The 25,179-nt window shown below is 38.7% G+C and overlaps 1 protein-coding gene and 1 long non-coding RNA gene across 2 annotated transcripts; one reads left to right on the forward strand and one right to left on the reverse strand.

Moving 5' to 3' along the window:
• Window positions 1-8,105: 8,105 nt before the first annotated feature.
• GPR33 (G protein-coupled receptor 33) lies at window positions 8,106-12,169 on the forward strand. Its single transcript, XM_077772744.1, has 2 exons — window positions 8,106-8,215; window positions 11,057-12,169. The coding sequence occupies exon 2, from the start codon at window positions 11,063-11,065 to the stop codon at window positions 12,068-12,070; it is 1,008 nt and encodes a 335-aa protein (XP_077628870.1). The 5' UTR covers window positions 8,106-8,215; window positions 11,057-11,062; the 3' UTR covers window positions 12,071-12,169.
• Window positions 11,274-25,146, reverse strand: LOC144238824 (uncharacterized). Its single transcript, XR_013337218.1, has 3 exons — window positions 24,939-25,146; window positions 24,014-24,103; window positions 11,274-11,592 (listed from the first exon to the last, which is right to left on the reverse strand). It is a non-coding gene; the product is annotated as an uncharacterized LOC144238824 (long non-coding RNA).
• Window positions 25,147-25,179: the final 33 nt, after the last annotated feature.

Raw genomic sequence — 25,179 nt, forward strand, 5'->3', positions numbered from 1 at the left:
CAATTAAGAAATATTTATCTTCAGGAAACCACCCTTACTAGTTATTTCAAGGTCAAACAGTTTGTTAAGAAGGTTTTCATTCCAGCTGTCTAGTTCTAACTTGTAGAAACCTAAGCTAAGTTTAAAAATTGTATCTTTCACTTGATTTGGAGGTATCAAAATAACATGCGGAAAAAAATCAGAAACCTTATTAATACTGCCCATTTATTTTAGTTTTAACATTCAAAACTCAAATGCAAAATATTTGCCTTCTACTAGATAGTGACTACTAATAACACACTAATAACTGTAAAAAGAATACATTTCTTTAAAAAGCCATATCTTAGACCTGTACTGTCCAATATGGTAGCTACGGAGCACCAAAAGTGTGGCTAATTCAAACTGAGATGCACTTTAAATGTAAAATACACAGCTGATTTTAAAGGCTTAGCACAAAACAAGAATATAAATTATTCCATTGATAGTTTTTGTGTGGGTTACATGTTGAAATGATAATACCTGAATATGATGGGTTAAATGAAATACAGTAAAACCTTGGATTTCAAGTAACTTGTTCTGCGAGTGTTCTGCAAGAGGTGCAAACATTTCATTTTTAATAAATTTTAACTTGGTAAATGAGTAATGACTTGCAATGTAATACATGACACAGAACATCATATGATCACAACTGAACCAATGGTTCTTGAAATTCCCTTTGATATATGAATGTTTGGATTACAAGCAAGTTTCCAGAATGAATTCTGCTCTCAAACCAAGCATAATCATTTTACTGTATATTATTAAAATGAACTCTACATTTCTTTTTACTTTCTTTTTTTTAAATTTTTTTAATGTTTTTATTTATTTCTAGGAGAGAGAGAGAGAGAGACAGCGTGAGCAGGGGAGGGTCAGAGAGAGAGGGAGTCACAGACTGAAACAGGCTCCAGGCTCTGAGCTGGCAGTCAGCACAGAGCCCGACGCGGGGCTCAAACCCACGAACTGCGAGATCTAAGCGAAAGTCAAACGCTTAACCGACTAAGCCACCCAGGTGCCCCTCTTTTTACTTTCTTAATGTGGCTTCTAGAAAAATTTTAATGAGGTTTGCATAATAGTTCTATTTGACAGAATGACCTTAGAGTTTTACCTTTTTTTTTAAGTTTATTTATTTGTTTTTGAGAGAGAGTGCACACAGGGGGAAGGGACAGAGATAGGGAGAGAGAGAATCGCAAGCTGGCAGCATGGAGCCAGACACAAGGTTCTGTCTCATGAACTGTGAGATCATAACCTGAGCTGAAATCAAGATTTGGATGCTCAACCAACTGAGCCACCCAGGCACCTCAGATTCTCACCTTTAAATAATCAGTATCCTATGTAAGGAGTGAGAGTATCAGAGTTTATTACTGTCTTTTTGGGGGGACATCTTTGGCTTACAATTTACTTTAAAAGAGGATAGAAAATGTAAAACCTTTATGAGTATGGGTAATAACATGGAGAGCATGAAACTAACATGTAAAAAAGTAGTATACACATATCTTAAATCCTTTCACTTCTCCGTGTGGACTACCCTAGTCCACTACCCAAGTCCTACCTTTCTCTCTTGCCCGTACTAATAAAATGGTCTTTTAACTGATGTAGCCGTTCCTCTCTGATGCCTACCCATAGTTCCTTGACTTTACCATGTTGGTGCTTCCTAGCCAGACTTCCTTCTGCCAGAATCTACTTTCTACTTTTAACCCCCCTAGAGCTTTCTCTGGCCACAGGATCCCACTCTACTCATATGTGTGGCAGAGGAAGTATCAAGAAATTAACCTTCCCTGAGAGGCTTCCTCAACCAATAACTGACAGGAGTTGGTGTATAAATACCCCAGCTCCTTTTTCTTGGGTGGGGTCACCCACTGGTATGTATTCTATACCATTTCCCAGAGTTCTACAGTGGGCTTATGTGTGAAGTTACCCACAGCTATTTCTCGTTTAATAATTCAACTTTAATTTGCTCCTGCCCTTCCCTATGTGTCTTCCCCATCCTTTACCCAGGTTTCCTGGGGTGGTTCTGTGAATAAAGCACTTGCCCTAGAATTCTGTTTCAGAATCTGCTACTAGGGGAACCCAAACTAACATCATCTGTCTTCCTACTTACACTCTCACCAATCCATTTTCCATCTCAAAAGTCAGGCTCTTTTTAAACTTCCATTGTGGCCAGATCACTTCTTACCTAAAACCTCTCAATTCCCCACTGTTGTTAGGATAAAAACCATCCAGGACCTTAGCTTCAAATTTCTTGATGTCAGTTCCACTCATTGCTTTTCTACCTGAGTTCCTTTGCCACACTAGAAACCATGCCATTACACAGAACTGCTCTGCCTTGAAAACTGAAAATTCCAATACCCCACATTCCATAATCTTCTGTCCTCACACATATAGTACCACTCTGCCAGCACCAGACCTCAAGTTCTTCAGTCCTCCTTTTCTTCCTACCTATCAAACTTATCATGGCTTTGCACACTCTCTATTCTACCTAAACCCCCAGCAACATCATTTCTACTGCTCTCTCAACACCACTGTTAATTCTGCTGGCCTCCTCTCCTGGTAACATCAGCTTGGAAACTATCAGCCCTGAATAATATTGTGACAATCTATTTCACGGGCTCAAAGTAAAAGTAATGGCAGTAAATTACTGCTCCAAATCTAAAATTTGTACAATAGGGTAATCTCCCCCTTTCCAAGAGGATAGACACACAAATAAGTATTCTCTAACAGACTCTTAACACTACTCATTAATTTTGTGTATGTCTCTCCTTACTTCCATAGGAAATTATAAACCTTCATCACTTCCAGCATCCTTCCTCTGTTCACTTTCAGCAGATTACCCAGGGTCAGAATTTGCAGAATAACAAATCTATCCAAAGTACTAACTCTTTCAGTCCTATAGAAAACCTCTCTCTCCACTTGCGCTGCAAACCCCAAAGTTTTCTCCCACAAGACCGAACCTTAATCCAAGCCCCTTCATAATCAAGATCTAGGTCAACTTCCCAATCTCACTCTCAGCTTCTCCTCCAGATACATCCTACCTGCAGTTCTAGGAATACCATCCAGACATGGAGAGGATCTGGAGCCTGATGAGGTGAATTGTATCCAACAAGGCTGAAAGTAGCACTCATAAGTCTTCTGAATAAAGGTCAATTCTCGTTTCCAGTAATACTGTCATAATAAGGACCCTGCCAAGGAGGAGAATGCAAGCCATAAACCATAGGAAAAAGTTAATAAGTCATGAGCCAAAGATTCCAATAAATGGAGAGACAATTAGGAGAGCAAGAGCAGATAAGAAATAGAATGGAGCCAATATGGAAATGACAGATTTGGGGCAAGACATTAAGTAGGTCCAAGGTAATGCTCTTCTTCCTTTTTGGGGATGGGGGGAGCTAGATAGTAAATTTTTTTTTATTTTAATTCCAGTTAGTTAAAATACAGTGTCATATTAGTTTCAGGTGTACAATATAGTGATTCAACAATTCCATATATCACCCAGTGCTCATCACAACAAGTGCACTCCTTAATCCCTATCACCTGTCTCATGCATCTCCCCACTCTCATCCCTCTGCTAACCATCAGTTTGTTCTCTCTAATTAAGAGTCTGTTTCTTCGTCTCTCCCCCCTTTTTTCCCCATTGCTCATGTATTCTTTTTATGGCTGAAAAATATTCCATATTCGTAGGTAGGTAGGTAGGTAGATAGATAGATAGATAGATAGATAGATAGATAGATGTCACATCTTCTTTATCCATTCATCAATAGATGGACACTAAGGCTGTCTCCATACTATTGTGGGTAATGCTGCTATAAACATAGGAGTGCATGAATCCCTTTGAATTAGTGTTGTTATATTTCCTAGAATGGTAATTAATGTTTTTTGATGGTTCAACATTTGAAACCAAGAATCAATTTTTTAAAAAGTAAATGATTGAAAGCACCATCACCATCATTCAAAAGCTATTAGGTACAAAAAAGAAAAAGAAAAAGCTCAAAATATACTTCCTTACAGAGAAATAAACCACTCGAGTAGAAATCTATTAAAAGTAACTTTTCTTGGGGCACTTGGGTGGTTCAGTCAGTTAACTGTCCAACTCTTGATATCAGCTCAGCTCGTGATCTAACAGTTTGTGGGTTTGAGCCCCATGTTCGGCTCTGCTTGGGATTCTCTCTTCCACTCTCTCTGCCCCTCCTCTACTCATACAAATAAATGTGCCACCCCTCCTCTTCTCTCTCTCTCTCTCTCTCAAAAGTAAATAAATAAACTTTAGGGGCACCTGGTGTGGCTCAGTCGGTTAAGCATCCAACTTCAGTTCAGGTCATGATCTTGTGGTTCCTGAGTTTGAGCCCCATGTCAGGCTCTGTGCTGACAGTTCAGAGCCTGGAGCCTGCTTCAGATTCTGTGTCTCCCTCTCTCTCTCTGTCCCTCCCCTGTTCACATTCTGTCCCTTTCTCTCTCAAAAACAAACATTAAAAATAAGTAAATAAATAAATATACTTCTAAAAATTTTATTTTCTTGAACAAACAGTGCTCTCTATAAAATGGGAATAAAATAGGATAGTGTTAACTTCTGTAATTGCACATCTGCCTATTTAAATAATAAAATAACTCATATATTTTACACAGAGTCCAATTGAATTAGGTCTATAATAAAGCAGTATTCTGAAGAAATGGTCTTTTATAGCTTTAATGATAAGCTGGCAGTCTTAAAGGATAATTCCAAAGATAATTTTTCCACTAAAAAAGACATTAGAGACCATTCAGGATAAAATGAAAAATATTCCTTTTTAAAAATTTTTTATTATTGAAAAATAGTTGACATACAATGTTATATTAGTTTTAGGTGTGCAACATAGCAATTCAATAATTCTTTACATTACTCAATGCTCACCACAGTCAGTATCGTCACCATCTGTCATCATACATTATTACAATATTAACAATTATATTCCCTATGCTGTACCTTTCATCTCCATAACTTATTTATTTTATGACTGGAAGTTTGTACTTCTTAATCCCCATCACTTATTTCACCCCCACCTCCACCCTGCTTTTTCTCTTAATCACTGCACAGTTGGCTCCTCCATATCATTCAAATCCCGTTAAATGTCATCTGCTGAAAGACCCGCCCTCAACTGTCCTATCTAGAATAGCCAATTAGTTTCCCATCTCATCTCCATGTTTTTTACGCTGCATAATACTGTAGTGCTTGCTGCACAAGCTCTTTATTAACTAGTTTATTGTCCATTCTTCCTACTAGGATGTAATCTCTATGAGAACAAAAGCTCTTCTCATTTCCTATATACCCCCAAAGGCAAGAAGAGTCCTCCAAATACATATACATTAAGGATTTGACAAATACTAGATAAATAAATCAAATTTCAGGAATACTCTGCATTTTCCTTAAAGACCTCCAAGTGATTCTGACATCAGCCAGAATGGAAACCACTGGGCTAATACCTGCATTGTTGCTCCCCCTATACTGGGACATAAAGGGTGGGGAAAAAGTATCTTGAAAAATGAAAACCAGGCCAAACAATGAAGGATTGTTCTCTTTTGCTAGGCCTTTTACCACACTTGTTCCAAAGCTAGCATATGTTCTCCTCAACATTCCCAAGCTAGTCAGTTCAGGAATCATCTTTTTTAATAACTCTAAACACTAAAGACAATTATTTTGAATTATTTAATTTGTTTCCCCAGTCTCAAACACTTTGGCATGCATCAGATACTCAACAAATAGTCCTCTCTCTTTTTTTTAAAGTTATTTAGTTATTTTGGGAGAGGGAGAGACACAGCATGAGTGAAGGAGGGGCAGAGAGAGAGAAAGAAAGAGAATCCCAAGCAGGCTTCACACTGTCAGCACAGAGCCTGATGCAGGGCTCAAACTCACAAACTGTAAGATCATGACCTGAGCCACCCAGACACTCCCTCGATAAATATTTCTTGAATTTCACTGCTCAGAGCTTTGCTCTGGTCCACTGGGCTTGCTACAACTTACATATTAATATTAGCTATCATTTATTTGATACTTACCATGTGCCAGGAACTATGCCAAGCCCTTACCTTTAATATCTCATTTATTCCTCAAAAAAATACTTCAAAAGAGGTGATTTGCTTCTTTCATTTTTTTCCCTCCTTTACTAATGAGAAAACAGATGCAGAGAGGTTATACATATGGAAGTAGTAGAGTTATATCTAGGAGAGGTTTTGTTTCTATCCTATACTATATTGTGCAGTCATATAGCACATCATATAGCACATATTTTTAGTGTACATTACTTCTGCCGCAACTCATTTATTAACTAATAATGGGATCTAGGACAAGCTCCTGAATATCTCTATAGGTCTTAGTCTCTTTACCTATAGGATCAGGTATTAGATGAAATTAACCTCTAGGTCTATTTCAGATCTAAAAACTATATGCAAACATGAGTTCCTAGACTTCTGAGCAGTTGATTTTGCAACATTATCTGCTTCTGCACTTCTGTTTATTTCACACTGTAATTACATCAAAACAACATAAAACAGTTTCCGTTTCCCTGAGTTCTTCTCTTGAAACCACCTCACTTCATTTGAAATATGAAAAGTGAAATGAATGGAGCCACATCACCAAAACCACAGAAGAGAAAATACTTCCTCAAAAGCAGTCTGTGTATTTCCCAAAGGAGTTTATGTCATTGGTTTAATTACCTGTTTGAAGAAAATACTCACTAATGAGAGTATTTCTGAGGACAGTTAAGAAAGAGTTAAATTTTAGGCTATCTAATGGTGGTACTAGTCCTTGTGCATTTGGGGAGAGGGGTGTTAAACACTAGTCCCTGATATATTTGTTATTTATGAATTTTACTAGTTGTAAAAATTGAAAATGCAGAATGAAAGAGGAAGAAGAACCTAATCCACACACATCCCCCCCTTTTTTATTAATGAAATAGCATAGGGCAGTGGAAGGAACTCTCTCATTCTTTTGTTGGTGAAAACCTCTTGTGAATCACTTAACTCTGCATCTCAGTTTGCTAATCTTCAAAATAAGCAGGTTTGAACCAAATAATATCTCAGGTTGCTTCCAGATGTGTGAATTAACCCAAAGGGCATGAAAACCTAGCAAAAAATCACTCTTAAAATGCAATAACAAGTTTGAAAGCTTATCTTTATCCTGAAGCAAAGATCAGTTCTTAGGCTGAAGATCACAGTCCCAAATGAATTAAGAACTAAAATTTAAGCCTATTTCTAATAAGGTTACAGTAGCAATGAAAGCTTTAAAATTCTAACACAAACTGGATAACTGATTCCCCAGCTTCAGCACTGAAGCCACACAGAGGTTTTGATGTATTTTTCTCTACTGCCAGTGCAGAGATCAAGAGGAAACTGAGCAGGAAAGAAATCAGGACACTGAGGTCAGCACAGAAGCTGATCCTAAAGAATGTCAGAGATGGACTGGAGAAAGCAATAGGAAATGTAGGACTCAGTTCATAAATACATTACCTGTGTTGCAGGATTTTCTTATGATGAGATCATCTTCCAGGATATGGTACCCAACTCTGTGTTTGTTCCAACCATTCTCAACAATCGTACAGGCGCAGATGAAAGATAGAGGTCTTCATCTTTTCAAATTAAATAATATTAATCTTTGCCCTGTCCTCACACATGTCATTTTAATATGAAACTCAGTGTTTGTTTTTCTTCCTGACCATTTTCACTCTAAGGGGATTGGGTAGCTCATTTCCAGATTCAGTTTTTTCCATGCTTGATATTTACCATTTCTCTATATACCGAACACCATGCTCCACATGCTAATGAACATGTTACACTTGAGGCAGAGTGGGTGCCTAGTGGGATGACTATACAGAGATCATTTTTAATCAGGATTTTAACACTTGAAGTGAGCTTATCAACCTTAGAATGGGTTTGTTTATGGAACTTTTTAAATCTCCTCCTAAAATGGAGAAATGATTTGAAGAAGTACTTAATTTTCTATCTCCACCTCTTTAGCATAAATTACACAGAAAAGGGAACTAGGAAATGGTAAGAAAACTTCACAGAAATATTTAAATAGTAGCTTCAAAGTTGAGGAATAGCATCAGCAAGAAGAAAGGCAGATGAAATGAAGTCAAAGTGTCACTGATTTCTGCCTGTCCATGGAGAGAAGATTGCTGATTTAGAGTCACTCTGGCCTACCTAAGACCATCTGACATGCAAGTATAACTCTCAGGTAAGAATGCCTGTGCCAGCAGGTTTATCCTGGTGCTATTATCTGAATAAACCCTATAGGCATGCTCTATATCAGCTTGCCCACCCCAGAAACTACACAAGGGGCATCTCTTTACAATTCACTGAATCACATGAATCACTTGATGATTAAACTGAAATTTGGGGAAATCAATGTGGAGCTTTCTAGTCCCTGTAGTGGGCAGTGAAGAGGAGACTGTAAATGGCTGTATGATTTGCCAGGTAACAGTGCCTGCCAGAGCAATTAACTCAACAGGAAATTCAGATGTAGGGCCTAGAGACCCTGTGACCTCCACTATGTATCAAAAACCTCCAGATTTGAGGATCCTAAAGAAAAAGTATCATTTGGGGGAAGGCCAGTGCTTTATTTTTAAATTAAATGCTATTGCATTATATGGGACAGGCCATTCCTACTGAAGAACACACTGTTGAGGGAATATTACATGTGGGGATCTGTGCTGACAGCGTGGAGCCTGCTTGGGATTCTCTCTCTCTCTCTCTCTCTCTCTCTCTCTCTCTCCCTTTCTCTCTCTATTCTTCCCTCCCACTGCCCCTACCCTGCTCACAGTCTCTCTCTCTCAAAAAAAAAACCACAACAAAACAAAAAAAAACACAAACGTTGCTACAGTTCAAGTGTAGTTTTTTTTATACACAAAAAAACCACACACACACAAATCGAACACAAACACCACACAAACACACACTATACAGAAAAACACACACAGACCACAGACTGCAGATACCATGCACACAAAGACCACATACAATTGCACCACACACACACACACACACAAACACACAGTTCCACGCACATCCCATGGATTCAAACACACACCACAGAGACATACACACAGACAAATGCACCACAGATATACAGACAGACCACAGACACACAGACACAAAACAGACACACCCAGTATCAGAAATCCTCCATGTGATCTTGTTTCTCCTTGTCTACTCACGCCCCAATATCTGTCCAGTTTCCACCATATCCATCATCTCATTCACATCTCACCCCCTGCTGCTGGTTTGTTCTCTCCGTCCTACTGCATCCCAAATCGGGAACACAAGCCCTTTTCCTTGGATTCCCCAAGGCAACCACCAATACGAGACAGTTGTGATTAACGAGAAGGGACATTATACCATGTCAAAGCATAGCAAATGGATTAAAACTGAATATTAGGCATTCCTCATTTTAAATCCTCTGTGTCATTTCTGCTTTTCAGAATATCTCATTGACCCTTTCTCCTCTTCAAGCCTCCTAACCTCCTGCCGTGTCTTTCCTGTACCCTCCTCTCTGAAGACCATCCTTACTCCTCCTTCTCACGGTCCCAGGACCTTCCCACGGCCTCTTTCCCAGGTTCCTACTCTTTCACTCACCATTGCCTCTCCATTCAATGTCCTTAGACTTCACTTTTTATTCAAAGCAGACTAGTAAGGCGTTTTCCTGAAGAGAGCTATTTTTCTACTTTGGCAAAAACCTTTGCAACTCCCTTAAAAGACAGAATTAACTTAAGGCAACTGTGGCCTTGATATAGCAATTATTTTATTTCTTCTCTATACATTCTTAAAACATTTTTGCTTAGTGGAAAAAAATCATTAGTAATTTCTACTGCTATCTCCAATTTATCAACAACCAATTTGTTGATATGACTGTTATATATATTAGCTATTTCCAAAACATTCTCAGGTTCATTTTCAATACTCTAAGAATCATTATCCAAAAAATGGGATATTTTGGATAATCAAATACTCTGATTCATGGAGCATTATCAAAACACTACACATGAATTATCAATTCTCAAAGAAGTAACACCACCACTGGTAGGGTTCCCCACCTGCCACAGTGAAGGCATGGTGGGAAATGCTGGTAAACAAGAAATTTAACTATTGTAAGCCTCACTTTCTCTTCTGTTTAAATATTTGTTTTACAAGGAAAAAAAGAAATGACTTTTATAGAAAGCTCCTGGCACATAAAAAGTAATAGAGAAACATCAATTCCTTGACTTCTCTCCCTCTTTTCTCTTCCCAAGTAAGAAAGAATTACCACTATATTCAACAATTCATGTTCCTTTTTGATGATTTTGAAGGCACTTCACAATCTTAGAGTGTCCTAGCCTAGGGCTCCCAAACGAATATTGGTTCTTACTACGTGCTGTTAAAATACTACATAACAGCATTTACTGTATATAATTAGCTCATGGGAGAAATCTAATTATAGCTCCAAAGGATTACTGATTTGCCGCAGTTGCTATTTTTGTTATTCAATTTCATTAGCAACATTTGCTCTGATCAAGTCTTAGTCAAGCAAAACTGATCCTACATTATCTTTTTCAAGAAGCTATCACCATCAAGGAGGGTCAGATTTATGGTTCATGTCTAAACAGAAGAGTTTTAGCTACCTATATTAATACTTAAAGTCAAAATATTCCAAACGTCATTTCTCTTTCACATTAACTTCATCTGTAGTACTTCCATTTTTGATGCTCAAATTAATCTGATCTTAATTCTTCATACCAAATAAAAATAGACACCTTAGGAAAATATCTGATTTGTATTATTGTGGAAATATTATGCTTTGCCATTTTACAATTTTCTTTTCTTTTAAGTAGGTTCCATGTGTAATGTAGGTCTTGAACTCAAGACCCTGGACTCAAAAGTCTCACGTCCTACCATATGAGCCAGCCAGATGACCCTAATGTTTGCCATTTTAAAAATAGTGTCATTATGACTTTTACTATGCACAATTTACTGATCAAATTTCTATATTTAACTTTTTTTTTTGGCTTCTTTTTGTGATTACCTTCCGTTTCTCTCTCTACAGGTAATTATGGATCTGATCAACTTCACTGATTTGCTCAATGTCTCCACTTTCGTAAGAAACAGCACTCACTTTCCAGATCCTGCACCAAACGTGATCGTTGCCTTTCTTCTGTGCTTATCAGTTATAATTGGTACCATCACCAATGGGCTCTACCTATGGGTGCTCCTTTTCAAGATGAAAAAGACTGTCAATACGCGCTTATTTTTTCATCTCATTTTCTCATATTTTATTTCAACATTGATTCTACCATTTATAGCCGCCTCCTACTTTCAGGACAATCACTGGAGCTTTGGAACTGCCATGTGCAAGGTCTTCAATGCCACTTTGTCTACAGGGATGTTCGCTTCTATTTTCTTCCTCTCGGCCATCAGTGTTGACCGTTACCTTCTCATTCTTCACCCAGTGTGGTCGCAGCTGCACCGAACTCCACGCTGGGCTTCCAGGATCATCCTGGGTATCTGGATCTCTGCCACAGCCCTCGGAATGCCTTATTTGGTTTTCAGAGAGACACATGATGACCATAAAGGAAGAGTGACCTGCCAAAATAATTATGCTGTGTCTACTAACTGGGAAAGCAAAAAGATGCAGACATTAAGGAAATGGATTCATGTAGCCTGTTTCATCGGACGCTTTTTGCTAGGTTTCCTTCTGCCTTTCCTTATCATCACCCTTTGTTACAAAAGAGTAGCCAAAAAGATGAAAGAGAGGGGCCTGTCTAAGTCCAGTAAGCCCTTCAAAGTCATGATGACTGCCATTATCTCTTTCTTTGTGTGCTGGATGCCCTACCATGTACACCAGGGCTTACTTCTCACTAAGAATCAATCAGTACTTTTACAGTTGACTCTGATACTTACAGTGATAGCCATTTCTTTCAACGCTATCTTTTCTCCTACACTCTACTTGTTTACTGGGGAGAACTTCAAAAATGTTTTCAAGAAATCCATTCTTGCTCTGTTTGAGTCAACGTTCAGTGAGGACTCTTTGATAGAAAGGATACCAAATCTAAATTCATAAGCCTACATTTAAATTTTGAATCCTAGAGCAAACAATGGAGTCTTAGTCAATTATATCACCAGAGATGTACCCTCTGCTTTGATATAACTATAGTCCCTATATTAGAGAGACATCTAAGCTGTACTATAGATGTCTTTTATATGAATGTCTTTAATATGTCTTTAATATGAATATTAAAAGGGTTGTAGGAAAGCAAGCAATGGGTGGTGTTGTGAATGTAATTATTTTTACTTTCTTTTTATTGTTGTAATATATATATATAACATTAGATTTTCCATATTCACCATTTTAAAATGTACATTTCTGTGGCATTAACTACATTCGTAGTGCTTTGCAACCATCATCACTATCTAGTTCCAAAAATTTGCATTGCCCCAAAGAGAAACTCTGCACTGATTAAGTAATAACTCCTCATTTCACTGACCCTGAAACCCCTCATAACTTCGTATCTACTTTCTGTCTCTATAAATTTGCTATCCTAGATATTCCATGTAAGTGGAGTCATACAACATCTCTTATTTTGTGTCTGGCCTATTTCACTTAGCATAATGTTTTCGAGGTTCATCCATGCTGTCAAATGTATCAGAACTTTATCCTCTGTGGCTAAAATGATATTCCATTGTATGTGTTTTCTCTTGTATGTTTTGTTTATCCATTCTTCTGTTAAGGGGCACTTGGGTTCTTTCTACCTTTGGTGATTGTGAATAATGCTACCATGAACACTGATATACAAGTATATTTTGAGTCCTTGTTTCCAACTGTTTTAAATTATTTTGAATTACTGGGCCATATAGCAATTTTATGTTTAACTTTTTGAGGAACCACCATACTTTCCCACAGTGGCTGTACTATGTTACATTTCCACCAGCAATGTGCAAAATTTCTACTTTCTTCATACCTTTACCCACCCTCATTACTTTCCTTTTTTTTCCAGTTATACCCATCCTAATTGGTATGCAATGCTGCAAACGTGATTCTTAATCTTTGATTTTTGAGACTTTAGGAATATCAATTTCTAAATACCAATAGTGTCCATTGATCTGAATTTTCTGTCACAGAACCTTCCAGTAAATGAACATTTGGACAAACATTCCTCTTTATTTACATAGCACCTAAATTATTTAGTTGGTATGGGCACAATGTAACATGGGGATGACAAGGCACTAATCTTCATATCTATGTTAAAGTAATTTATACTTTAATGTTTTCAGTGTAAAAAAGATATCTTAAATGTCTCTTTTCAATACCTAAACTGTCTCAGAAATATGTGACTGAGATAATTATAAATATTTAAGAATCTGCCAGGGTAATGTCATAATCTGCTTAATTTTAGAATAGTCATAACAATATTAATTTATCTTCCCTGGTGTTCAAGTTTTGCTTTAAATTTTTGCAATACCTTATAGCACCTAAGTTATGTAGGATCATGTAGTATCACTGGCCTATTACTTGTTATATATTTAATTCATTAGTTCTATCAGTCAATAAATATCAATCCATATAGAGGTAGTTCAAGTGATGCAGAATTCAGACATTTAGGTCACATCACATACTCTGTCCCTAAATATTCCAGCTAGCTTTGCACAAACTATTCTAAGTCACAGACATATATCCTACTCAGAAATCCTCAGAATGGATGATATTAATTACAAGGGGTTACAGAAAAGAAGAGAAATTAACCTTCATTAGTAACTATTTTTAGAACGGAAATAATAGTAGTTTGATGCCCTAGAAATGCTGCTAATTGACTTGGCATCACTGCCCCCCTGAGCATCTGAGGGCTTAGTTTCTCTCTCTTTGAATATGAAGGACAAAAACCTTTGGGTAGAGGAAAACTTTCATTGATGGCCCCTATTACAAGCTTTTGGAGCTGGAACAGTTTCCTCAGAGCAGGAAGAATAGGACTGATGACTAGGCTGTGGCTCCAAGTGTCCCTGAAGCAAGTAAGGGCCAGTGCCTCTTCCCTCCCCACACTCTTCTGTCCTGACAAGCCCACTGAAGTGTATAATGCAGGACTTAAGAAAGCTATTGGATGGAACATATGATTCTTTGAAACAAGAAGAACATTAGGGGAGCCTGGGTCACTCAGGAAGTTAAGTGTCCATCTCTTGATTTCAGCTCAGATCATCATCTCATGGCTCATGAGTTCAAGGCCCACATCAGCCTCTGCACATCAGGCTCAGGCAGCCTGCTTAGGATTCTCTCTCTCTCTTGCTCTTTGCTCCTCTTGGTTACATGCATGTGCTCTGTTTCACTCTCTTTCTCATAATAAATATATAAACTTAAAAAAAAAAAAACGAATAGCTTTGGAAACCTAGAAGCTACAGAGAGAGGCTTTTGTCTCCCTCCTCAAACTTGCTACAATAAACAAGAATGTGCTTTCCTGGTTTTTCAAAAATATTTTGTTCCATCTATCTATAGATTGTGAACTCAAGAAGAGAAGAAGCCTATCAGTCACACTTTTTCTTTTCTGCAATATTATACACAATTAGTATTCAATAAAAGATACTCAATGAAAATTGAATATGGGTAATCACAATTGTATGTGATTTGAATAATGACCTTAGCTATAAAACAATAAGAGAGAACAGAGTTTTATTTAAAGATTTACATCACACTTACCTTATGCATAGGCATGATTCTGTGTGCTTTACAAATAGTAACTCGCTGGGGCACCTGGGTGGGTCAGTGGGTTAGGTGTCTGACTCTTGGTTTCAGCTCAGGTCATGATCTCACAGTTTGTGGGTTCAAGCCCCACACTGGGCTCTGTGCTGGCGGTGCAGAGCCTGCTTGGGATTCTTTCTCTCTCTCTCTCTCTTTCTCTCTCTCTCTTTCTCTCTCTCTCTTTCTCTCTCTCTCCATTTGCCCCTCCCCTGCTTGCATTCCCTCTCTCTTAAAATAAATAAACATTAAAAACAAAAACAAATAGAGATTCACTAAATCCTACAACAATTCTATGAATTAGGTCCCATCATTACCCCTATTTTACAGACTATGACATTGAAGCACTTGCCATATAGTAAGCAATTAGAAGAGCCAGTATTGTAAGTCCTGGGGTCCTGGTGCTAGAATCCATGATCTTTTTTTTTTTTCCTACTTTTTTTTTTAATGTTTATTTGTTTTCTGATAGGGAGAGAGACAGAAAGCACGAGCAGGGGAAGGGCAGAGAGACACAGAATCCGAAGCAGGCTCCAGGCTCCAAGCTGTCAGCTCAGAGCCTGCCTGACACGGGGCTCGAACCCACAAACCATGAGATCATGACCTGAGCTGAAGTCGGACACTTAACCAAGTGAGCCTGCCTGACACGGGGCTCGAACCCACAAACCATGAGATCATGACCTGAGCTGAAGTTGGACGCTTAACCAACTGAGCCACCCAAGCACCCCTAGGATCCATGTTCCTAACCATTACACTCATTCCTGACATCACTGCTAGAAGGCAGTAGGGCTGGACTTTAAGCCCAGAACTACCTAGTCTGTTTATTTCAACAGAAAGCACCTTCTTGGCTGTAAAAATCAAACAGAAATGCCTAGACAATGTCAGGATCCACACCCAAAGTAAAAATTGAAAAATAGCATTGAACTTATAATTAGATCTGAGTGGTGATCTGGCTTTGTCTCTAGCTTGGTGTTTTATATGAGGCAGGTTATCCAAATTTTCTGGGCCTTAGCTTCCTCATCTATAACATAGGGACACCTCTTAATGAGACTGTGGATATGAAGCTACTTCTAAAATGTGAAACACTGGGGCGCCTGGGTGGCTTAGTCGGTTAAGCGTCCGACTTTCGCTTGGGTCATGATCTCGCGGTTCGTGGGTTCGAGCCCCATGTCGGGCTCTGTGCTGACTGCCAGCTCAGAGCCTGGAGCCTGTTTCAGTCTGTGACTCCCTCTCTCTCTGACCCTCCCTTGCTCATGCTGTCTCTATCTCTCTCCTAGAAATAAATAAAAAACATTAAAAAAAAAAATTTTTTAAATGTGAAACACTGTGTAAATGTACTTTTAAAAGGGTTTTTTTAAACTTGTCCCTTTACATTTTAAGAAAATGGTAAGTAAACTTAAGAAAATTCTCCCAAACTGTATTTTTTAACTTTCCTTAAAACTATGGTTAATTTTTAGAAAACCTATTTGTTATAGTTGTATTGATCTCATCAACCTTCTCACTATTGTGAATTCTCAGGGCCCTCTTTATAAACAAAGAATTAGTGGCTTAGCTTTTGAAACTGGTGCTTGGAGACAGTCTTACAAAACAGTGTGCCTATTAGCATCCCATTATATAAACCTGCTTCATTATATCAGGATCAAACTGGCTCAAGAATACAGTAATGATTAGAGACATATTTCAAATGCCAGCTTGATTTCTTTCCTCAAGAAATGGCTTCTTGTTTTAATGAGATGAATGGGCTGCTCAGTGGCTGACTTGTGGGAGGGGGTGGGGTGAAAGAGAGCACTCTGTGCACACAAGAAGTCAAATCCTAGCCCTGAGAAACTAGGGCAACAGCTATTTACTAGTGAAGTTTATGTACCTGGCATGTGAGAATCTGAGCTCTGAGAATACAGCAGTGAAAAGACACAATCCCTGTCTCCAAGGAGCTTAAAGTCTTGTGTGTTGGTTCTGAATGTGGCTCCACATGAACACCTTCTTAAAATGCTAGTGTTTAGGCCTTACTCAAATCGATTAGAACCAAAATCTCTCGGGGCATCTGGGTGGCTCAGTCGGTTAAGCATCTGACTTCAGCTCAGCTCATGTTTTCATGGTTCATGGGTTCAAGCTCCGCCCAGGGCTCTGTGCTGAGAGCTCAGAGCCTGGAGCCTGCTTCGGATTCTGTGTCTCCTCCTCTCTCTCTTCCCCTCCCCCACTCACACTCTGTCTCTCCCTCTCTCTCTCTCTCTCTCTCTCTCTCAAAAATAAATAAACATTAAAAAAATTTTTTTAATCTCTAATGGCAGGACCCAGGTATCTGTCCTTTTTTAAAGTTCTTGGGCTGACTCTAAAGTAGAACCAGAACAGAAAAGCCCTGTTTAGTGGGAAAGAAAAAGAAGTTACAAGGTCATTATGGTACAAAGATTAAGGGCCATGTTTGGGGAAACAAATGAAAGCCCCCAGCCCAGCTTTCACTAGTTTTCCCAGATGAATCCTGGAGAATAAATTTAAACATATAAAGAAGGGGAAGGGCAGTACAACAGAGGAAGTGAATGTGTAAAAGCCCAAGAGAAAGAGAGCACGGTGCCACAAAGCAGCACTTTCCAAACATAAATATGCATGCGAATCACATAACTGGTCTTGTTAAAATGCTGATTCTGCTTCACCAAGTTTGGAGTAGGGCTGAGATTCTGCATTTCTAACAGGATCCCAGGGGATCCATTGCTGCTGGTTCAGAGCAAGATGAGTGCAGTATAGATGTGAGAAACAGGCACGGACAAGATGAGTGGGAAAGGTCAACCAGAATCCAATCCTGAAAGCCCCTGCTAAGGAGTTTGGATTTGATCCTAGACTTTATCCTGAGGGCCCTAGGGAGCCGCTACAGAATTGTAAGCCCAACAGTGATAGAATTCTATTTTCATTTTAGAAAGATCACTCTGGTTACTCTAATGAAGAGGTCAAAACTGGAGGTGAGCAGTCAAACTGGACAGTGTTGGAGTAATCCAGGGAACAGACGATGTGGCCTGACCTAAAATGGTGGGAGTGAGGATGGAGAAAAGCAGAAGTTCTTGTTCTGTAAATTCTGCTAGTTGCAAAGTCAAAGCAGAGGGCAAAAGCTGAAGGTGACTCCTGTATCAATTACTTGCCAACAGTAGATTTCACTCTTCTGGTTTGACCACAAGCTGATTTATTAAAGGATATTAAGTAGCTCATAGGACTATTGGGGTAGATGGAGAAACTCAAGGCTAAGCTCCCAGGAACAGCACCCAAATCAAAACTTTACCACAGAACCACACAGATCAGGAATCTGTCACTGGTGTTCTCTATTTCACTACATAGTGCCAGCTTCTGATACTGCTGCCAATGAGCCCCAAATACCAGCACCTTGGTTTTATTGCAACTGATGCTGACACCAATGCCATGTCTGCATCACGTCTTGAACCATCCTGTGCCTAAAAGCCCCACCAACACCACCATCAGGAACATGGAAGCCCGACGCTGAGCCCGTTTTATTCACATTGCTCACTTCCAAATGTAATCTTGCATGAAGGTATTTAATTGTCATGCCTGTATCCTAGCTTCAAAAGAAGCTGGGGAGCCAAGTTCTGCTTTCTACGTAGGAGGGAAAAGGATGCTCATAATGTAGGAATTTCCCCAAACAAAAGAGCAATTTGAAAGACAATGACATCCATTGAATTTAACCTAAAAGACTTTTCGAAATGATTAGCTTCAGGAAGAGACACAAAACTGCATCATGCTGAGGAGTGTTTGGGAGGTGAGAATCCAGAGCCTTCCAAAGAGGAGCAACTCTTAAACTTGGAGAATTAAGGAGGAATTCCATCTCCTGCTTTCCAAAGAAAGTAATTCTCACACATTCTACCGATTAGAGATTAATTTGTGTTAAGGGACTGTTATTAAAATGCAAATATACCTTTTAAGAAGGTTAAGTTAATGGGAATTACTTTAATCAGTTTCACACCCAGCAGAGTGCACCTAAACACAGTACTTAAGAATATTAGACTTTGAATTGTGGCCTAAAGGAAGGAAACTTCTTAGGTTGGAGGATAGACTGAGTGAACTTTGCAGACCCTGAAGGCGCATATCACTAACAGGGCAGCACTATACAGAGAAAGAAGACAGAGAGGTGCTCCTAAGACAGAGTCAGTTGGTGACTAAGAAGTTGCCTAGATGTGATATAGCCCTGGGGTGCCTGGGTGGCTCAGTCAGTAAGGGACCAACTCTTGATTACGGCTCTGGTCATGATCTCATGGTCGTGAGATGGAGCCCTGCATCAGGCTTCTCACTGAGCATGGAGCCTGCTTGGTAGTCTCTCTCTGTCTCTCTCTCTCTCTCTCAAAAATAAATAAATAAACATTAAAAAAGTGGTTCACTATTTTTTGTATATAGAATCAAATCTGATCCTGATTCCCTTCCCTCAGAATCCAAAGGATTCCATGAGTGCTCTAAGGACTTGGGCCTTTTTAAAAAAATTTTTTTAAATATTTATTTTTGAAAGAGAGAGTGAATTGGGGATGGACAGAAGAGAGGAAGACACAGAATCCAAAGCAGTTTCCAGCTTTGGAAACTGTCAGACAGAGCCAGACACGGGGCTCAAACCCACAAACCATGAGATCCTGACCTGAGCTGAAGTTGGATGCTTAACCGGCTGAGCCACCCAGGGGCCCCAGGACTTAGATCTTTAATGGTCCCCTCTAATGTGCCTTTTATTCAATTCTGCAACACCCCTTGGGGGCAGCAACTCCATCTCTTCCTGCCATGCAAGTTGGGCTGTATAGGGGGCATTTTCACTAAGGGTAGGACCCCAGCAACCTTTCTTTTCTGATGTCTTAGTCACACCTCCAATGGTGGAAAATAGAGGGTGGTAGTGCAAGGACCTTAACTCCTGTTACACTGATAACTCACAAAGTCTAACTTCACCTCTCTCAACTCTTCGAGAGACTAAGGATTTCCATTAGAGATGTTAACTGCAGCTATCTCTGTCTCCCCAGCTGTCATCTTCCAACAAAAAGATGTTGGTCTTTAACACCTCTTCAGCCAGTGTGCTTGGTGTTTTGCCTGCCTTCCAGATCCACATTCAAGCATTCTCCACCCTGCCTTCTGCCCTGGAGACTGGGAGAGTAATAGGTCCCCTGCTTGCTAGCTTCTGGGAGGGTTTTGCCAATGAGGACCTCTGGCAGCAAATGCAAGAAAGATGAAGAATGGGGTCAGCTATTTCTTTCCTTAGCTCCCTCCCTAAAGGGTCAACTGGAGTTGGCTGTGCTTCTTGGCAGAAGGTCAACTCTTTCTCTTAAGGATCTATATAAGTCTCTACCTCTGGATTCTAGACTCCCTCCCTTTCTCCCTTCAGGCCAAGGGGATGGTAACATATCAGCTGCTACTATGCCCTGAGTTACTGCACTATCCCTGTAGGTCCCCTATACCCACAAGTTTGTGAATAGTCCCTTTGTAAATAACACTTTCTCAGGCTATCCTATTCAGAAGATATTTGATTTAGAACATAGAACTCTGAGTGATACAGTCAGTATGATAAAATAATTTATGTATTTTTTGACTACAAATAATTTTCAGTATCTTCTTTCCAAAAATAATATACTTTGTATATGGCATTTACTCATGGATGTCAAAGAACTACATAAATGATCATTTCCACAACATTTCTTAGTAGGAGGATATGAGAGGATAATTTTTAAAAGAATAAAATCATAACTTTCATACAAATATAAAATTGACATTTGTCAAAGATTTTCATTTCATTCATATTTAACTCAGTGAGGAAGAAACCAGTAATATATTACAAGCAGTTCAAAAGAGGGCTCAAATGTCCTGTATGAAGAATTCCAAATAATTTATGCAGATACTCCCCACTTAAAAAGGTGGGCAGTAACACCCTACCCCTTGAGTTTGGGCTATGTTTCATGATTTTCTTTCAAAGAATACATTGTGAAAGGGAGAAGATGGTGTAACAATACTGAAGAAGCTTGGCAAACACCATCTTAGCCAGGTGATCAAGGTTAATATAATCAGCAGAAAGGTATGTTGTCAGCATGTATCCTTGATATGATGAGCAAGAATGCCACTTCACCTCTGTGATCCTCCTTCAAAAACCCATAACCTTGGTCCAATCATGAAAAAAAATATAAAATTCAATATAGGAACATCTTACACTATAGGTAACCAGTATTACTCAAAACTGCCAAGGTCATCAAAAACAAGGAAAATCTGAGAAATAGCCACAGCCTGAAGAAACATCATGACTAAATGTAATGTGGTATCCTGGATGGATTCCAGAAAAAAGGTTTAGTAAAAAGTATGGAGTTTAATTAATGTACCAATGCTAGTCCCTTAGTTGTAACATACCATAGTCATTTAGATGTTAATAAAAGGGGAAATTGGGTGAGGGGTATATAAGAATTCTGTACTATTTTTACATCTTTTCTACAAATCTAAACCTATTGTAAAATTTAAAGTTTATTTTCAAAAGAGAGAGAAAACTCAAGGTGCTATACATTTATAGTCAGGTAAGGAATGATGAAATGGATTCACAAGAGGATGCAAAACTGACAAAATCAGTCAATATCGACAGAGTAATTATCAAATTTTACATTTTTATGGACAGGGATGATTTGTTTACTGTTCATGTTTAACAAATTAGCTTCCATCTCTAAAGAGTTGTAAGACAGCCTAAACTAAGGCAAATCTAAAAGAGCCCTACAGGGACTAAGTAATCCCCTGAAGCTCCAGCATTCCTTTAAAAGGATATCTAGGAATCTCTTCTGCCTATTCAAAATCTTTCACAGTTGTTGTTTTTTTTTTCCTACAAAGACTGCAGGTGTCCAAATTATAAAAAGCCTTTACAACAGCCTGGCCTGACTTGACAAAATGGCTAACAGAAGTATACAAACATTCAAAACGTTATACAATGCTTTCCTAAGTTATCACAACACTACAGACTGAAAAATAACCCAAAGATCAAGACAATTTATCAGCCTACCAGGGGGAAACCCTACAAACTACCAGATATACATCATTGCCTTAGAGTAAAAAGCACTTGGAATATTAAGTTTCCTAGGCAACGTACCAGCAAATGGTACAGTAATAAAATAAGAATTTAAAAAAGCAAATTGAACAACAGAACCATCAATATCAAGTTCCAAATTCCACCCCCTACCTGGCTATACAAACTATTCATGTTAAAGATAGACTCAGCATTTAGGTGGGGAACTATCATTTTCCCAGGCCTCATATTTTCATATAGAGGGGCTTCAACCGGATTAACACTCTTGCCCTCCTGGCCTGTTTCTGCCTGTGTAAGAAGAGGCTCCATGACAAAATATATGGTTGCAGTTTGGAGCATTTGCCTTTGGCCTTTTTGTTTTGGGCACTATTTAAATATGTTTGTTTCCTCTTTCCTTACAGTCTTATTGCATATATGGCAAGTGTCTTAAAGCCAGAATCCACATGGATCTTCCAACCTCAGTTTCCCATGCCCACAGAAGAGTGACTATCTCTCATAGTAAATTAATAAAGAGATTCTTGAATATGACCTAGTATAAATGCTTGAACACAAGGGAAAATGTGCTGATCATGCCCTATGTGAGAATTTGCACTCTATGCCACAGCAATATTTCTTATTATAAATGAATAAGTAAGTATTCTGGTTCTACTCCAATTCATGTGTATTTTAGCTTAGTGTGAATTAATTTCTCAGAACCTGATCACCTCCCTAACCACTGAAAAAAATAAATCCCTGCATTTCAAGTGGCAGGGGTCTAGATTTCTTCCAGCCTCTGCCAGATTAAAACATCTACCTCTTTCAATTGCACTTCCACTGATTAACATACTTTTAGGTAAAGAGGTAAGGGGCTCAGGTAAGAGGCTCATTCTAAAGCCAAATATAGGGAAAACTCTACTTATTTTGAGAACTATGAAACAGGTTACAGTTCCTCTCTCTTTCCTTTCCTCTTTAACATCAAGAAGCTTAGCATCAAAGGATCTTTGAGAAGGAGTTCTCAAATTTTTCATGTTTGTGAAACACTTTTGAATGTTAAAATTTGGGGCAGCCAACTGAAATGAATCAAACAACTTAAGAAACTCTTAATCGATTCTTGTCCCATCTCAGAGGACCTAGAATGCATTCCTACATAACCCACTAACCACACAGTCTCCTTTCAGCACGACAACAGTTTGAGATCTATTTCCTGTTCAGCCAGTGATTTCTTGTATACTCACAGGCAAAGCTCTCTATGTTCCTATTCACGCACCATCCTTCTCTAGCACCACCTTAATAATGCACTTCATCTTTTACTTCTAACCTCAAGGAAATTGTAAATGTGCTCTGCCTCAATGGAAAGAAAATTCCAAAGTGAAGTAAACATTACTAAGAGAGTCATTCAAAAATAGGGTCAGGAGGATAATGGAGAAGCAAGGCCTGTAGACCTCTGTTTCCTCTGTTTTGGAACACTCTGGACTTCTGGCTTTTGCCATTTGCACCTCCACTACCTTTCAGAACACTTCCTTCTACTTTGGACTGAAATAGAGATGACGTAACATGTATCAGCTAAATAGCCAATTGTTTATTAGTCAGTTTAACTGTCAACACCAAACATAATTCAGTCAAGAAAGTCATATAACCTTACGGGCTTTGCCTTTATAAGCATGTCCTTTACACTTCTGCTCTGTCCCCAGGATTGTAATCCCTAAGACCCCAACATTAATGCTTTGGCTGCTTTACAGCCTCTTCTCTTTGATTGACAATGGATATAATTGTTTTACAACAAAAAATAATGTAGCTGTGATAACTTTGCCGCACACTGTACAGTCGCAGCACTCCAGGCAAGGACCATTGTGTTAGTTTTCAATTTCCCTCACTGGGACTAACTGATAAAAGTCTATTTTCCTTCCCCCTAGTGCTTTATGTTTATTCACATTTTACTATTTTATTGCATGTATGTCCTGTCTTCTTGAATTCTTTGTAGAATGAGACTAGATGCTGAAAAAAATTACTAAACTACAGAAAGGAATATTTTAGTGTCTACTCTCTACTGCCCTCTGCAGGTGTAAGGAGAGAATAAGTGAGTCACAACCTGCAGTAGTGTCCAAGAGATTCTCACCTAACAGGAAGGTTGAAACAACTGGTGATTTTTAAAAGGATAACCCTTACCAACCAGACTCCACCTATTCCTAGGAAGTATTTCCCAATTTGCTAAAGTCCCTTCACTGTGGAAAGATCTCTGGGAGCCATATATCCTATTTTCAAGAGAACTTGCTTACTCCCATACTTACAGACAAATCGACATCATAGTCCTCTCTCACTCTGGATCATGGCTAAAGGCCTTTATGTCAGAGTTCCTTAAAGCCCTGTACAACTTGAGTCTGGGAGTGAAGAAAAAAGAGAGTCAATGGTTATAATGACATAAAGGCAAAAACAGTGCAACTTGTCTGTGCTTTGCAGAGAAATGTCAACAAATGCAGGAACCCCTGCAATGCAGCAGAAATCATGAGAGTGTTTGCTTTTTGTTTTTGCAAAAAGTGTAAAGCAGGCTTCTTTAGATAACCAGCAAACAGGCAGCTTCAATTTTGTGAAGAAAAGACCACTGATTATGCACGGCTTATTTTCTTCAGTCATACTACTTTATATGGGTAGCAACACTGTCAGTGATGTCATCTACTAAAACAACAGACCTGAATGTATAGGCATATTGTGCCAACTGAGCCCAAATCAATGACCTGAGTAATGCAATCATGGTAACACTATTATTCCTCATCTAAACCTTGCAAGCCCATAGAAAAATAATGCTAATCTGATGCATGTTCAACAAATACGTTGTGTGGGAAAGAAGATCAAGCCTTTGTTTAAATTTATTTACATTCTAATTTGTACTTACAGGAAACCCCATAAAATTTATCATTATGTGCATCAGAATATGTTGTTTCCTTTTTAAGGTTAAAAAATTTATTAACAATGACACACTTTCTTGGATAAGAATATTTTTAGCGACGGTATTTTCCATAAAATTGAACTCCAAATGTGCATTCACATAGCATACCAACATCTTTCCAAAACTACAGGATCAGAATAGATTTAAAGCATTCCTGATAGAGGAGGTAGCGTTGTTTAAGCGATTAGAATAAGGGAAATTTTGAAAGACATGGCTTGTAGTTCCATCTCTGGTTGTCGTAATTCAATTGATTCATTCTCTTTACCTACCTTTATAATGGGCATAACATTGACTTGAGCAGATATAAAATTTCTCAGTGTTTGAAAATGTAAGCTTTTTGAATTGAAAAATGTTTCTTTAAATGGTATGTAGGGAAGAGACCCAGTGAGTCTTTTCACATGTTTAAAGTATACACTGTGCGCTTTCTGCAAAGTTGGAAAAGCTCGGCGTAAGACTTAAGGCTTTGTCTTTGAAGGCAGCACATCCGGGTCACCCTAGAGCCAGGCAGAG

The sequence above is a fragment of the Crocuta crocuta genome, unplaced genomic scaffold (genome assembly GCF_008692635.1).
Source record: "Crocuta crocuta isolate KB4526 unplaced genomic scaffold, BGI_CrCroc_1.0 scaffold116, whole genome shotgun sequence".
Lineage (NCBI taxonomy): Eukaryota > Metazoa > Chordata > Mammalia > Carnivora > Hyaenidae > Crocuta > Crocuta crocuta.